Source organism: Saimiri boliviensis, chromosome 4 (genome assembly GCF_048565385.1).
Source record: "Saimiri boliviensis isolate mSaiBol1 chromosome 4, mSaiBol1.pri, whole genome shotgun sequence".
In the NCBI taxonomy this organism is placed as follows: Eukaryota; Metazoa; Chordata; class Mammalia; order Primates; family Cebidae; genus Saimiri; species Saimiri boliviensis.
This window is the reverse complement of record NC_133452.1, coordinates 115,068,653-115,081,462: the sequence shown is the minus strand read 5'-3', so window position 1 is coordinate 115,081,462 and position 12,810 is coordinate 115,068,653. Positions and strand designations below refer to the sequence as shown.

Sequence of the window (12,810 nt, the reverse complement as noted above, 5' to 3'; positions counted from 1 at the left end):
ACAAATGTTACTTCTTGACTTAAGATCCATCAAGTTCAAGACACTTTTGTAACCCATCCACATCTGGGATTTCACCATGCCAATGCGGTATTTTTTACAACATTAACTGAAGAAAAATGAGTACTCTTCACAGATATTTTAAGATTAGGAAACAAAAGGAAGTTAGAAGAATTAAATTTAGGACTGTAAAGTGGATGCCTAATGATTGCCTATCAAAACTCTGGCAAAATTCCCCTTGTTTGATGAAAAGAATGAGCAGGAATGTTGTAGTGGAGAAGGACTCTCAGATGGTGTTTTCTGGGGATTTTTTCTATGAAAGATTGGCTAACTTGGCTGAGGTGCAGTGGTGCACACCTGTAATCACAGCCCTTTGTGAGGCTGAGGCAGGTGCATCACGAGGCCAGGAGATTCAGACTATCCTGCCAGCTTGGTGAAACCCCGTCTCTACTAAAAATACAAAAATTAGTTGGGCATGGTGGCACATGTCTGTAATCCCAGCTACTCGGGAGGCTGAGGCAGGAGAACTGCTTGAACTCGGGAGACAGAGATTGCAGTGAACCAAGATCGTGCCACTGCACTCTAGCCTGGCGACAGAGGGAGACTCCATCTCAAAAAAAAAAAGAAAGAAAGAAAGAAAGATTGGCTAACTTTATCAAAACACTCTCATAATAAGCAGATGTCATCATTCTTTGGTCCCCCCAGAAGTTGGCAAGCAAAATGGCTTGAGCATACCAAGAAACTGTTGCCATGACCTTTGCTTTTGACTGGACCACTTCTACCTCTTGAAGGTCGTTCTTTTGATTGTGCTTTGTCTTCAGGATTATACTGGTAAAGCCACATTTCATCTCCAATTCTTCAAATAAATGCTTTACCATCTTTAGCCCATTTTAAAATTTCCATCGAAAGCTCTGCTCTTCTCTGCAGCTGATCTGGGTGCAATGGTTTTGGCACCCATCAAATGGAAAGTTAGGTCAACTTTAATTTTCCAGTCAGAATTGTGTAAGCTGAACCCATTGAGATGTCTTTGGTGCTGGCTACTCTTTCTGCTGTTAATCAGCAGTGCCCTTCAATTAGGGTATGAACAAAATGATTTTTTTTTCCTCACAAATTGATGTGTGTGGTCTGCTGCTATAGGCTTCATCTTCAAAATCATCTCTTTCCTTCTAAAAATGAGCTATCAATTTGTAAACTGCTGCTTTATTTGGAACATTATCCACATAAACTTTTCATAAAGCATCAGTGATTTCACTATTCTTCTGCCCAAGCTTCACTTGAAATTTGATGTTTGTTCTTGCTTCAGTTTTAGAGAATTCATGTTGCTCTCATAGGAGCTCTTTTCAAACTTATGTTTTATCCTTCTTAGTGCTTCAAACTATTAATAGATCCTGTTCAGAGTTGTTATAACAAGTTAGTACAAATTCATTTCGGTGCAGGAAAATTTTGCAATCTATGCCTACTTTTTAAATAATACTCATTTTCTATGAACTTTGAAGACCCCTTATATAAGTAATTTGTTAGGGGAACCTAAACTATTTTTTAAATTTCCTGGTGGAGACAAAATGCTTTCCATATTAATGTGTGCTTAGTCTATGATGAAGAAAAAGAGAGGGAGGGAGAGGAGAGAAGAGACGAGAGGGGAGGAGAGGTGAGGGGACAGGAGGGGAAAAGACGGGAGGAGAGGGAGGAGAGAGAGATAAAATGTAAAATGAATAGGAAAGGGAGATCCTAGACACAGATATTGTTCACCCATGGTACAGTGGAAGGAGTTAAGCAATTTGACATAGATTAGAGGGTTATAGCTGAAGTGGAAGACTGACCCTCACAATATCTATTTCAAAATCATTTTAGGAAGTCTTATGAAAAAGCTAGAAATCCAAAAACTGAATTTCATAGACTCTCCTGCAGCTAGAATCCCTGGTGTAATTTAGGTTCCATCAGTCAAATGTGCTTGCATGATATTTGAATGGAATCTGAATTAGATGCAGGGCCACAACATACTGGCCATCATTTTCCTGGGATCTCCTGATGTGGCTCTGGTGGTGTCTTCTAGAGCAGAATACCTTAGCTGAGGTGGTAGGACACTAGCACCAGCCATTTGAACAGTGGCTTTCTTATTTTGGCACCTTCCTAATTGAAGAACTTTGGTATTTTTCTTTTATTTTGTTTTTGTATTATACAGGGTCTCACTCTGTCACCTAGGTTGGAGTGCAGTGGCCTGATCATGGCTCACTGTAGCCTCAGCCTCCAAGGCTCAAACAATCCTCCCATGTCAGCCTCCTGAGTAGCTGCATATACAGGCATGCACCATCATGCCTGGCTAATATAGTTTTAATTTTTTTAAATAGAGGTTGAGTCTAGCTTTGTTGTCCAGACATGTCTAAAATTCCTGATCTCAAGTGATCCTCCCACCTTGGCCTCCCAAAGCGCTGGAATTACAGGCATGCACCACTGTGCCTGGCCTCATGGTGGAACTTTAAGTAGTTAGTTTGTGATTTTGGTTTCAGGGGCATTCCAAGAGATCAATCCAAGACCTCACAACCATCCCCTTTCCAACTATTTTGTAGCACAAAACATTATTATTTAATCTTTCTGCCCAAAAGACTGTGCTGTTTGTTATTTTCAACTCAACTCTGACACAAGACACCACTATTTGCAACCACCATTAAAAAAATAATAGTCCTCAGGGCGCATGGCTCACACCTGTAATCCTGGCACTTTGGGAGCCAGAGGCAGTTGGATCACCTGAGGTCAGGAGTTTGAGACCAGCCTGGCCAATATGGTGAAACCCCATCTTTACTAAAAAAAAAAAAAAAAAAAATTAGCCAGGTGTGGTGGTGCACACTTGTAATCCCAGCTATTCAGGAGGCTGGGGAAGAAGAATCCCTTGAATCTGGGAGGTGGAGGTTGCAGTGAGCCAAGATCGTGCCACTGCACTCCAGCCTGTGCAACAGAAGTGAGACCCCATCTCAATAGTAATAATAATAATAATAGTAGTCACCCTTGAAATTTTGTGAAATTTTACCACTCCTCTATTATAGAGCAGAATCAAAAAGGCAATTTAACTAAAAGGGGGACAATTGTGGAGACAAGAAAGAGTTTTTTTACTGTACAACTATATGACTTACTGTCCTTCCTTGACACGGTACACGCTGCCAAAAACTGCTAATTTATATGTATGTATAACTTACTTTCTAAATTGATTATACATTCATTAAAGTCAGGAACTGTGAATTTATGTTCAAAGGTAAAGTGTGATGTCAACATGTGTATAAAGCAACCTACCAGACTAGCAAAACATTGAATATCAGTCATTATCAGGGGTCCCTCTTGGACAACCCTATGGTTTTGGAGGCTCTTAATCGGCCCATCCTTCGCAGAACAACTCTCCTGTCTCTAATATCCATGTCACTAACTTCATAAGGCCTTGGTGGTGCCCATGGGCTAAGCCTAATGGGGGGAACACATGATGGTACTGATCTGTTTTCTATGCCAAGGGTGAGAAGGGAAACAGGCTATGCTTCTTGTTTTCAGCATCCATGTCCTTCTGCCGTTGTATACATATATCAAAGCAATCCTCCATTTGGGAGTACTACATGCAAACTATCCTGGCTTTCGACCTTCTTTTATCTCAGAGAAAGCCCTCACCTGCTTTCAGAACCTGCCACTTGGAGTTTTGAAACTTTAAAACAATAGCTTCCATTCTGTTCTCCTCTGGAAAAATCCAGTTCTATTTGCCTGGACTTCATGAAGGAAAGCCAGGAAGAAAGGTAGAATTTTCTGCTAGATTCTCACTACTTTGGGAACAGGAGAAGAAAAAATACAAAACAGAAAAATGTGAAGTACTGTGGTAATTAGAAAGATTTCTCTACATTCCACTATTATTGTTTACTCATTCAACAAATACTTATTAATTTGTAAAAACATCATCAATAATTGCTTGTTTAAATTATTTATTTTTTATTCATAGCATGATATTTAGCTTTTCAGACAGTTACAGAATGATATTTAGTTTTTTAGACATTCATCTCTGTTTCTTTAAAAATACATACCATTAAGTACCCAAACATCTTGTTACAAATTGAATTTTAGAGTTTCCTGAGTAGAATGTACAATTATTAAAATAATGCAACTACTATTATATGGTGAAACAATGGAAAAAATAATATCCCAAGATAAAACCCATTTCAACATCAATGCTTTTATTTTGATAGTATTGTGCATTTTATAACAGTCTCCATTTTCCATGTAGATAATTTAAATCTGTGATTTGTGATCATATATTTTGTCAACCTGACTAATCAATAAGAATATGTAGTTAATTCTAAAATTGAAGTGTACAAATAAATTTCACAAAAAGATTTCACATTTGCAGTCCCACATTTACTGTAAGACCATATAATAAAATATGTATTTCCATTTATTATTCATACTAGAACACTGTCACAAATTTGATAGAGATTAAAGCATTAAAACATCAAATACAAAAAACAAATATGCTGTTTATGGTTTCACTACCCATATCTTCGTTCCAAAGGCATATTTTATTATGAGGACAGCCTCTTGACAGCATGAGATATCAGAGTAATGTAAGAGGAATATGAATTGAGAAGAGGGCATTAAGGTTGTATTTGAACAGAACAATTTAATAGAGTAGTGCAGGTTATGGAGTAGATAGATTTTATGGATGTGGGAGTAAGGAAGACTGTCCTTTCTCCCTCCCTCCTTTCTTCCTTTTCTCCCTTCCTCTCTTCCTTCCCTCCTTCCCTCATTCCATAATATCTACTTGTAAAATGGGGAGCACACCAGGAAATCAGTTGGAGAAGTTGACAGAGACCTGAGTTGGACCTTTTCTTCCAGAGCAGAACAAGGGAATTCTATCTGTAAATAAAGGAAGAAACCAAGAAAGAAAAATATGTGAAGATGTAAGACAGTTCTAGGCTGAGGAAAAGCAAGCTCTTTCTTCTCTCATTATACTCCCTGCTGGGATGTATATACAAGTAGTTTAAATGTGGCCTGCTGCTGAAACGAAAAAGGAATTTCTAAAACACATGAGGGGAAGCTATAGATGGGTACAGGTCACCAAGGGCCAGCATTCAGAAGGATGTGATTACTGCTAGAGTTTGGAATGATGCCCGTGTGAATGGCCTCATAAGCTTTGGGATGAAGCACTTGGTGAAAAGCTGCCCCAGGCCACTTAGGTATGTCCCTTTGGGAGAAGAGCACTGTCCACTCTTGGCTGTCTTCCTTAGGACTTACTCCAAGATCCTCTATGGAGAAAGTGAGAAGCTAGAGATCTTACTATTATACCTCAGTGGAGAAGTCTCATCTAACCAACTCACTTGCCATGGCCAACTAGAGAAGGAACAATTGCTGCTTGTCCACATGTCACCACCAAGATACCTCACAGGCTAAAATGCATGAGTGCTTAGGACACCAATAAAAGGTTCACAGATCATCAAAAGAGTATTTTGAGTCTTTTAAGAGGACATAGTAGCTTGAAGTGAATTTGAGAAAACAAATTTTGGGAATAAATAATATGAAGGAGTTGAAAAATGAATGGAAATATTATTAAGTAAGGGTAAGGGCTTTGTAGACGTTCATGGCATGAGCTCCTCAGAATAGTTTTTGCTTTTTCAGAGCTTTTTGTGTCATCAACTAGCCACAATCAGAAGATGACATTGCTTGATAGTTGACATATTAGTGATTCCAGAAACATTTTAATTTTCAAGTTTAATCCATAATTATTATCAGTTTTATAAGCTAAACATAAGACGTAAAGAATGTGAATTTACAATTTATATTCAGGTAGAAAGTAAAAGCAATGCCCTAGAGAATAATCAGTTTCCTTATCAATAAAATGGATGATATCATAATAATATCTGCTTCACATTGTTACCATATGTGGTTAAATATATGTATTTCTTTTTAAAATAAATTACATGACATGGTTGGTCAATTATTTCATAGGTTTCAATGCCGTCAAACACATTAATCTTTTCAATGCTATGTAGCACTCATTTGTTATTTAATGCTATTTGATGAGATAGAACTTTTTTCTTTCTAATAGTAAATCATTTATACATACAAAATAGTATTATATAACATATATGTAATGCGTAAAGAAAAAATAAAATGTACATCCTGTAACCCCTCACCCGCCAGCTTAAGAAATAAAACAAATTTAGTACCTTTGAGGCCTGGAAGTTTGGAAAAGTTTAGATCTGTATTAAGCACACACACACACACACACACACACACACACACACACACACACACATATATAGATAGATAGATAGATAGATAGATAGATAGATAGATGTATATATATATGTATATAGATACAGATATAGATACATTTTTATACACACACACAGAAGTCAACAGCAAGATTAACAAGTGAGTTTAATCTACTGGATAGATATGTGTATATTATACACAATTAAGTTGATAATTGTCATGTACAAACTAAAATGAATGCTTTTTAATAGTAGCTTACAATCTGTAGTAACGCTTTTTAATTTAAGTTCTATATCAGCTTTTGTTTGTTTGCTTGTCTGTTTCTGTTAATAATTCCCTAGGTTATCTTTTTTCTATCCTTTTATTTCAAACATTCTGTGCCTTTTTATTTTGGGTATATCGCTTCAAAACTACATTTAGCTAGATTTGTAAAATCTAATGTGATGATCTTTGTATTTGATGATGCTGCTCATAGCGTGTAACACTTGTAATTCCTCATATGTTAGTTTTTTTACCATCTCCTATTGTAATATTTAATTGTTCAGCTTTGTCTATGTTTATATATTTATTTATTTTAATTCTTATCTTCTTTTGTATTAACTTTTTTCTCATTCCATATTTTTTCTGCTACTGGTTTGGATATCACGCACTCTTTTTTAATTCTTATCTTCTTTTGTATTAACTTTTTTCTCATTCCATATTTTTTCTGCTACTGGTTTGGATATCACGCACTCTATTTCAGTTATTTTTGGTGAATACCTAACTCAAATTTTATTTTCAATCACTCGTACAAGAGTTAAAACTGAAGTTCTTAGTCAGTTTTAACAATTTTTAGTATGCACTCTCTTGATGATTAGAGTTTCTTTGTTTAGAGGTATTTCCTTGCTCCTATTCCTTGATTACTGAGCCTCAGTACACGTTCCTAGGCTTCTGCTTTAGAGATATGTTATTTTTCTGAATTACTGCTTCTCTTTCATTTTTATCCTTTGAGAATTTTGCATACTTTCTCTCCAGCTCAAACATACATTATAAGCTATTATTTTAAATATTACACCCAGAATTTTTAGTGTTTTGTGAAGTAGGTGTGTTAGGATATTTTGTCCTTAATATTAACTTGTTTGTAAATTTTATGTGTTTTTTCCTCAAAATGGGCTAAGAAAAATAATATGTATATGCATAAATTTTCCATTCAGCAAATATGTGTGTGTATTGGCTGCTACTAAGGAAGCATATGTCTGAACAATTTGCTAAACTGTTCATATCTAATCCTGTTTACTGTTTGGTAGAAGAGAGGTGTTATGTACAGAAATAGTAAAAATACATAATAAAAATATTAACTCATCTATGAGTGACCCAAATGAAATGTTATGAGACTGCAATAGAGTAAGGTTTTCTCTCAGTGGTCAGTGCCCTGCATCTATATATCATACAAAGATTTCCTGAAATAGATTCCCTTTTGATTGAGTCCTGTAAAATTCCTTTATGTTTGAATTTAAAAACACAAAGAAGCTTTGGTTTTCAAACCATTATATCTTAGCATAAAACATATACTAATCAGGAGTTGACAAACTGCTTTATGGGCAAAATCTGGACTATCATCTGTTTTTGTAAATAAAGTTTCATTGGAGCATATTTACATTAATTCATTTACATACTATCTGTGGCTACTTTCCCACTACAGCAGAATTGAGCAGTTCCAAAAGTAACTACATGACCCTCAAAGTATAAAATATTTACAATCTGATCTTTTTCTGAAAAGTTTGCCAACACCAAACTGCATTATGTTCTATATTTTAGAATAAGTTTATAGGGAAACTTTTTCCTTAGCCTAGCTTTCTCCTTCTCATTTATATTTACTTAAATATATTTTATGTGGTGGTTCTCACAATAAATATTTATTATGCACTCTCTTTATGCTTAGAGTTTCTTTGGTTAGAGATATTTCCCTGCTCCTATTCCTTAATAATTATTTTCTTTAGTGGAAGAAGATTGCCAGTGCCATTTTGCATGATAACTTTTGAAATAACAAATGTCCACACTTGTTTTCTACCAACTTGACCCTAAATTAATTATATTTAAAGTATAAAAAATTGAATGTATTAAATAACTCTTCAATAAATTCACCAGATAATCTTGCATTCATTAAATGAAATATCACATGTAATCCTTTATGAAGTGAAATTAACTCACCTTTACATTGGGAAATATTTCAGATCCTAAACTATACTCTTATGTGCTGGTGCTTGGATTTTTGCTTTAACTATTGGAATTAAACAGAAAAGTTGTCAAGTGGCAAAGCAGGAAAGGAATTTGAGAATTTTTAAAGTAATCAAAGAAGTCCTGCTTAAGAACTATTAAGATTAAAAGAAAACTACATTAGCTGGGCATGGTGGCACGTGCCTGTAATCCCAGCTACTCAGGAGGCTGAGGCAGGAGAATTGCCTGAACCCAGGAGGCGGAGGTTGCGGTGAGCCGAGATCGCGCCATTGCACTCCAGCCTGGGTAACAAGAGCGAAACTCCGTCTCAAAAAAAAAAAAATTAAAAGAAAATATAGTGAAATCGCAGTACCTCTACCTAACTTATTTGATTCTATTTCCAGGGAGTATCAGTTCCCCACAGTTATCTTAGATAGAGAACATCGAACTAATTGCTGAATTAACAATAGCATACGTGTACTCTGTGTCCTAAGGAATACTCAAATCCAGAAAACTGGCCCAGATACCCAGATATATTTGAGCAAGAGTTTCTCTTTTGGCGAAATAGCCAATGACTATTGGCTAGGCTTAAGACAACCCTCAGTTCTCATTTTCAAAATCAAGACATCCTTTCACTGGGGTATTCACTGGATGTCCTTGTGTTCTATTCAGAACAGCAAACAGTTCTATTTATAGCGATTTAAGATTGGAATTTGAACTGATGGCAATGGGAGGAGACTTTAATCACATTAAATGTGAACATTCAAATGGGAAGTTACCCTAGATAGCTTTAGTTGTCCCCACAGTCAATAGTTAATCAGGAGTAGTTGCTAGCAAGCTTCATGCATATTACCTGTTTAAGATAATGAAAAACTGGACTATGTAAAAATCTACATATCTACAAAGTAGGATTGAGAATTTTTAATGTAAACTGGAAGAACTGGGAGCTCAAATTTAATGGATAAGCTAACATTCTGTGTACTGTACTAAATTAGATACTTGATGCCAAATAGATAAGTAGCCTTCAGGAATGGGGGCAATGGAAGCAATTTTGTAGAAGACAGATTATGCAGCAACATAGTCTAAATCAATTTTTTTATATTAGCTATATTTATTATTTTGTTCTCCTGAAAGGATTTTAGTATATTATCCAGATTTACCAGCATAACAATTACAAATGTTATTTCAGGGTGTTACTTTTCCAGATCCCTAATACTGATTTAGAAAAGGCATAATTGATTCAATTTCAGAGACAACATTATCTAAACTTTTCTTATAATTCCAACAGGACAGCCTATTCTATCATATTCTAAATTTAATACTGAATATAATTCAAAAATAAGTTTGTCACAGTAAATTGATTCCGTGAACCAGTATTTGAGCATGATTTTTAAAGTATGCATCGTGCTCAAATACTGGCTCACGGAATCAATTAACTGTGACAAACTTATTTTTGAATTATATTCAGTATTAAATTTAGAATACAATAGAAAATATTAGAGTACATCATATGTATTTGGTGTAATTTTTGTTTCAGTTATATGCACACGTGACGGTAGTTGTAAAGTGTTGAGCTCTCAGTTAAAATATCTTTAAAAATACAAAAGAAACAGAGGCATGGAGTAGATACTCGAATTTCACCTCTGGGGACAAACAGTGCTTATATAGATTCTGCATCCACATAGTTCAGTGCTAAAAAGCAAAACTGGGATTATGGAATCATGCTAATACATATCCTACCGTTGACAGTACGGTTAGTGGGGTAAATAACTTTGTATGTTTTGCTTTAGTTCAAATAGCTATTCTTCCTTTTTGTTAGGAAAAATTCCTTGTTTTGTATGTTCTTGTTTTTATCTTCCGTCATTTACTTAGTTTGCTACCATTTTCTCTTTTGCCTAGGAGATTGCATCAACAGTTTGAAAGCTATAAGGAACAAGTGAGAAAAATAGGGGAAGAAGCACGACGTTACCAGGGCGAGCACAAAGACGATGCTCCGACCTGTGGAATCTGTCATAAAACAAAGTTTGCTGATGGGTGCGGCCATCTTTGCTCCTACTGTCGCACCAAGTTCTGTGCACGCTGCGGAGGCCGTGTGTCTCTACGGTCAAGCAACGTGAGTATTCCATGAACATAAGGGGAGCTGTGAATGTGGGTAAAAATCATATGCCTTTCAAGAATGAGAACACATGCATCTTAAAAAGCAGGCATGTGTATAAATATACACATTAATATGAACGTCCCCCATTTTGTTCCTGTTCTTAATAAGGTAGTGGAATATTGGTGAAAATAATTCCCAAAAACATACTTTGTGTGTGTTTCTTAATAGATGATTTCAACTCAAAACCAACAGATTACCTATGAGAATACATTTATTTTTTGAAAAATATAGTTAGTGTAGATTTAATATTATCATGAATTATAAAACTTGAAAGTTATAACCAGTTCTTTTCAAAAAGTGAACTACTTTTAATTTCTGTAATGTTAGTGTTCAGATTGAATGCACGTAAAATTCCAAATAACTGAATGTCTTATATTAAGCAAGGATTAGCCTCTATGAGAGTAAATTCAGATTTACTGACATGTTAAAGAAATAACTAGTGTCGCACTTATCTCATGGAAATTGTTTAGATATTTGAAGACTATGTCAAACTAGACTTTCTCTAAATTTTGAGATTTGCACTTCTCATTTTCTTCTCTATCAGATATATTCTGACCTGATGATGTTTTCTTATTTATCTTAAATAAGAGCTACTCCTGTTATGCCAGTACTTAAAATAAATGCAATTTTTGAAGATTTAAGATGCTAATATGGTAGGAACCAATGTTATTATTTATAAAACACTAGAGTAATTCTAATAAATATTTAGTTATATTTTAATGTTGTACTTTATCATATTCTCTGAAATAGTGCAGTATAATTATTTATAGGGAAATCTGGGTGAATTTTCTTTGTTATAGATCTGCAGCTTAATGTAGAACAGCTACAATTATGTAGCTAAGGAATTCCCATTGTTCCTAAAGAATTTGTCATATTATCTAATCATCAATAGATTATAATATAATACTAAGTGATGTTTAAAAATAACATGAAATTTTAAGCCATCTTGATATTTTTCTAAGTTGCACGTTATAGTTAAAATTAAAACAAATCTCTAAATCAACATTGTATTCTTTGGTAGTCTAGTTGAGATATAAGTCAGATATTCTAAAATTTATTCCAGTGACCTTAAGGCACTGAGTATGATGAATCATCTTTATTTTATTTCATTTTATTAGACAGAGTCTCACTCTGTCACCCAGGCTGGAGTGCAGTGGCACTTGGCTTACTGCAACCTCCACCTCCAGGGTTCAAGTGATTCTCCCACCTCAGCCTCCCCAGTAGCTGGGATTACAGTTGCCCATTACCTGTAATAACTTCTGTATTTTTAGTAGAGTCAGAGTTTCTCCATATTGACCAGGCTGATCTTGAACTCCTGACCTCAGGTGATCTGCCTGCCTCGGCCTCCCAAAGTGTTGGGATTACAGGTGCAAGCCACTGCACCTGGCTGACCAATATATTTTATACTTTAAGGTGAAACTGTTACTATCTCTGTGGCTTAGGAAGATAATGAACTTCTCTGAACAGTTTCTTTACCTATGAAAACTGGACGGTAATATTTGCCTTGCATGATTGTGATGAAAATTAAGTAAAAATAATTAAAATATAGGTCTTTATGATATCTATATTTAATCTTTCTTTAGGGTCCCATTCTTATGACTGCATAAGTTTTCTTTTTCTCTCCTCGTAGTCATTTGTTGCAGGAAATCCTCACATGCCACTTTATAGGCTTTCTAAAACAAGCTTGGATGTTAAGGTGGTATCTGGCCCATAGAAAGTACACAAGATCTATTTGTTAACTTCTCCTTCTATGGTGATCTTTAATACACTATACTGAAATAAATTCTTACAAGTAAAACTTGGAGGCAACATCAAAATATTTAACAACCCACGTGGTAAGGACGCTGTTCAGTCTGAAAATATACTAGCAGTGAACAATGAGGTGCAGATCAGGGGACTGCTAGTGCTAGCTAAGCACCCATAACTGTTAAATGCTTTTAACTTCCTGTTATAGGTTTGAGAGAAGCCAATAGCAATAAAGTTAATGATTGATATACTAACGATATCAGGTCTTAAAAAGGAAAGGGTGTTTAAAGAAAATTGAGCTAGGAGGTACTTAGGCTTTGGAGAGGCCTAAGTGTATTCATCTTTACTAAAGTGTACTGTATACACTCAGGCCTAGTGTATTCATCTTTACTAAACTCAACCAATCTTGGAAAAAATATTTAAAGGAACAAAATAAAAGAAAGCACACATCTTAAGATATTTCAGTTGGAGCA

At 35.2% G+C, this 12,810-nt stretch overlaps 1 protein-coding gene across 27 annotated transcripts in view; it reads left to right on the top strand.

Moving 5' to 3' along the window:
• The window catches only part of RIMS1 (regulating synaptic membrane exocytosis 1), a 521,656-nt gene that overhangs the window by 207,723 nt on the left and 301,123 nt on the right, over positions 1-12,810 (top strand). For 26 of the 27 annotated variants that reach the window (XM_074398079.1, XM_074398078.1, XM_074398076.1 and 23 more), the window contains one exon: positions 10,333-10,546. In XM_074398079.1, coding sequence (XP_074254180.1) covers positions 10,333-10,546 — 214 coding nt within the window. The remainder of the gene's footprint in view (positions 1-10,332; positions 10,547-12,810) is intronic. The other variant, XM_074398056.1, reaches the window with a different exon arrangement.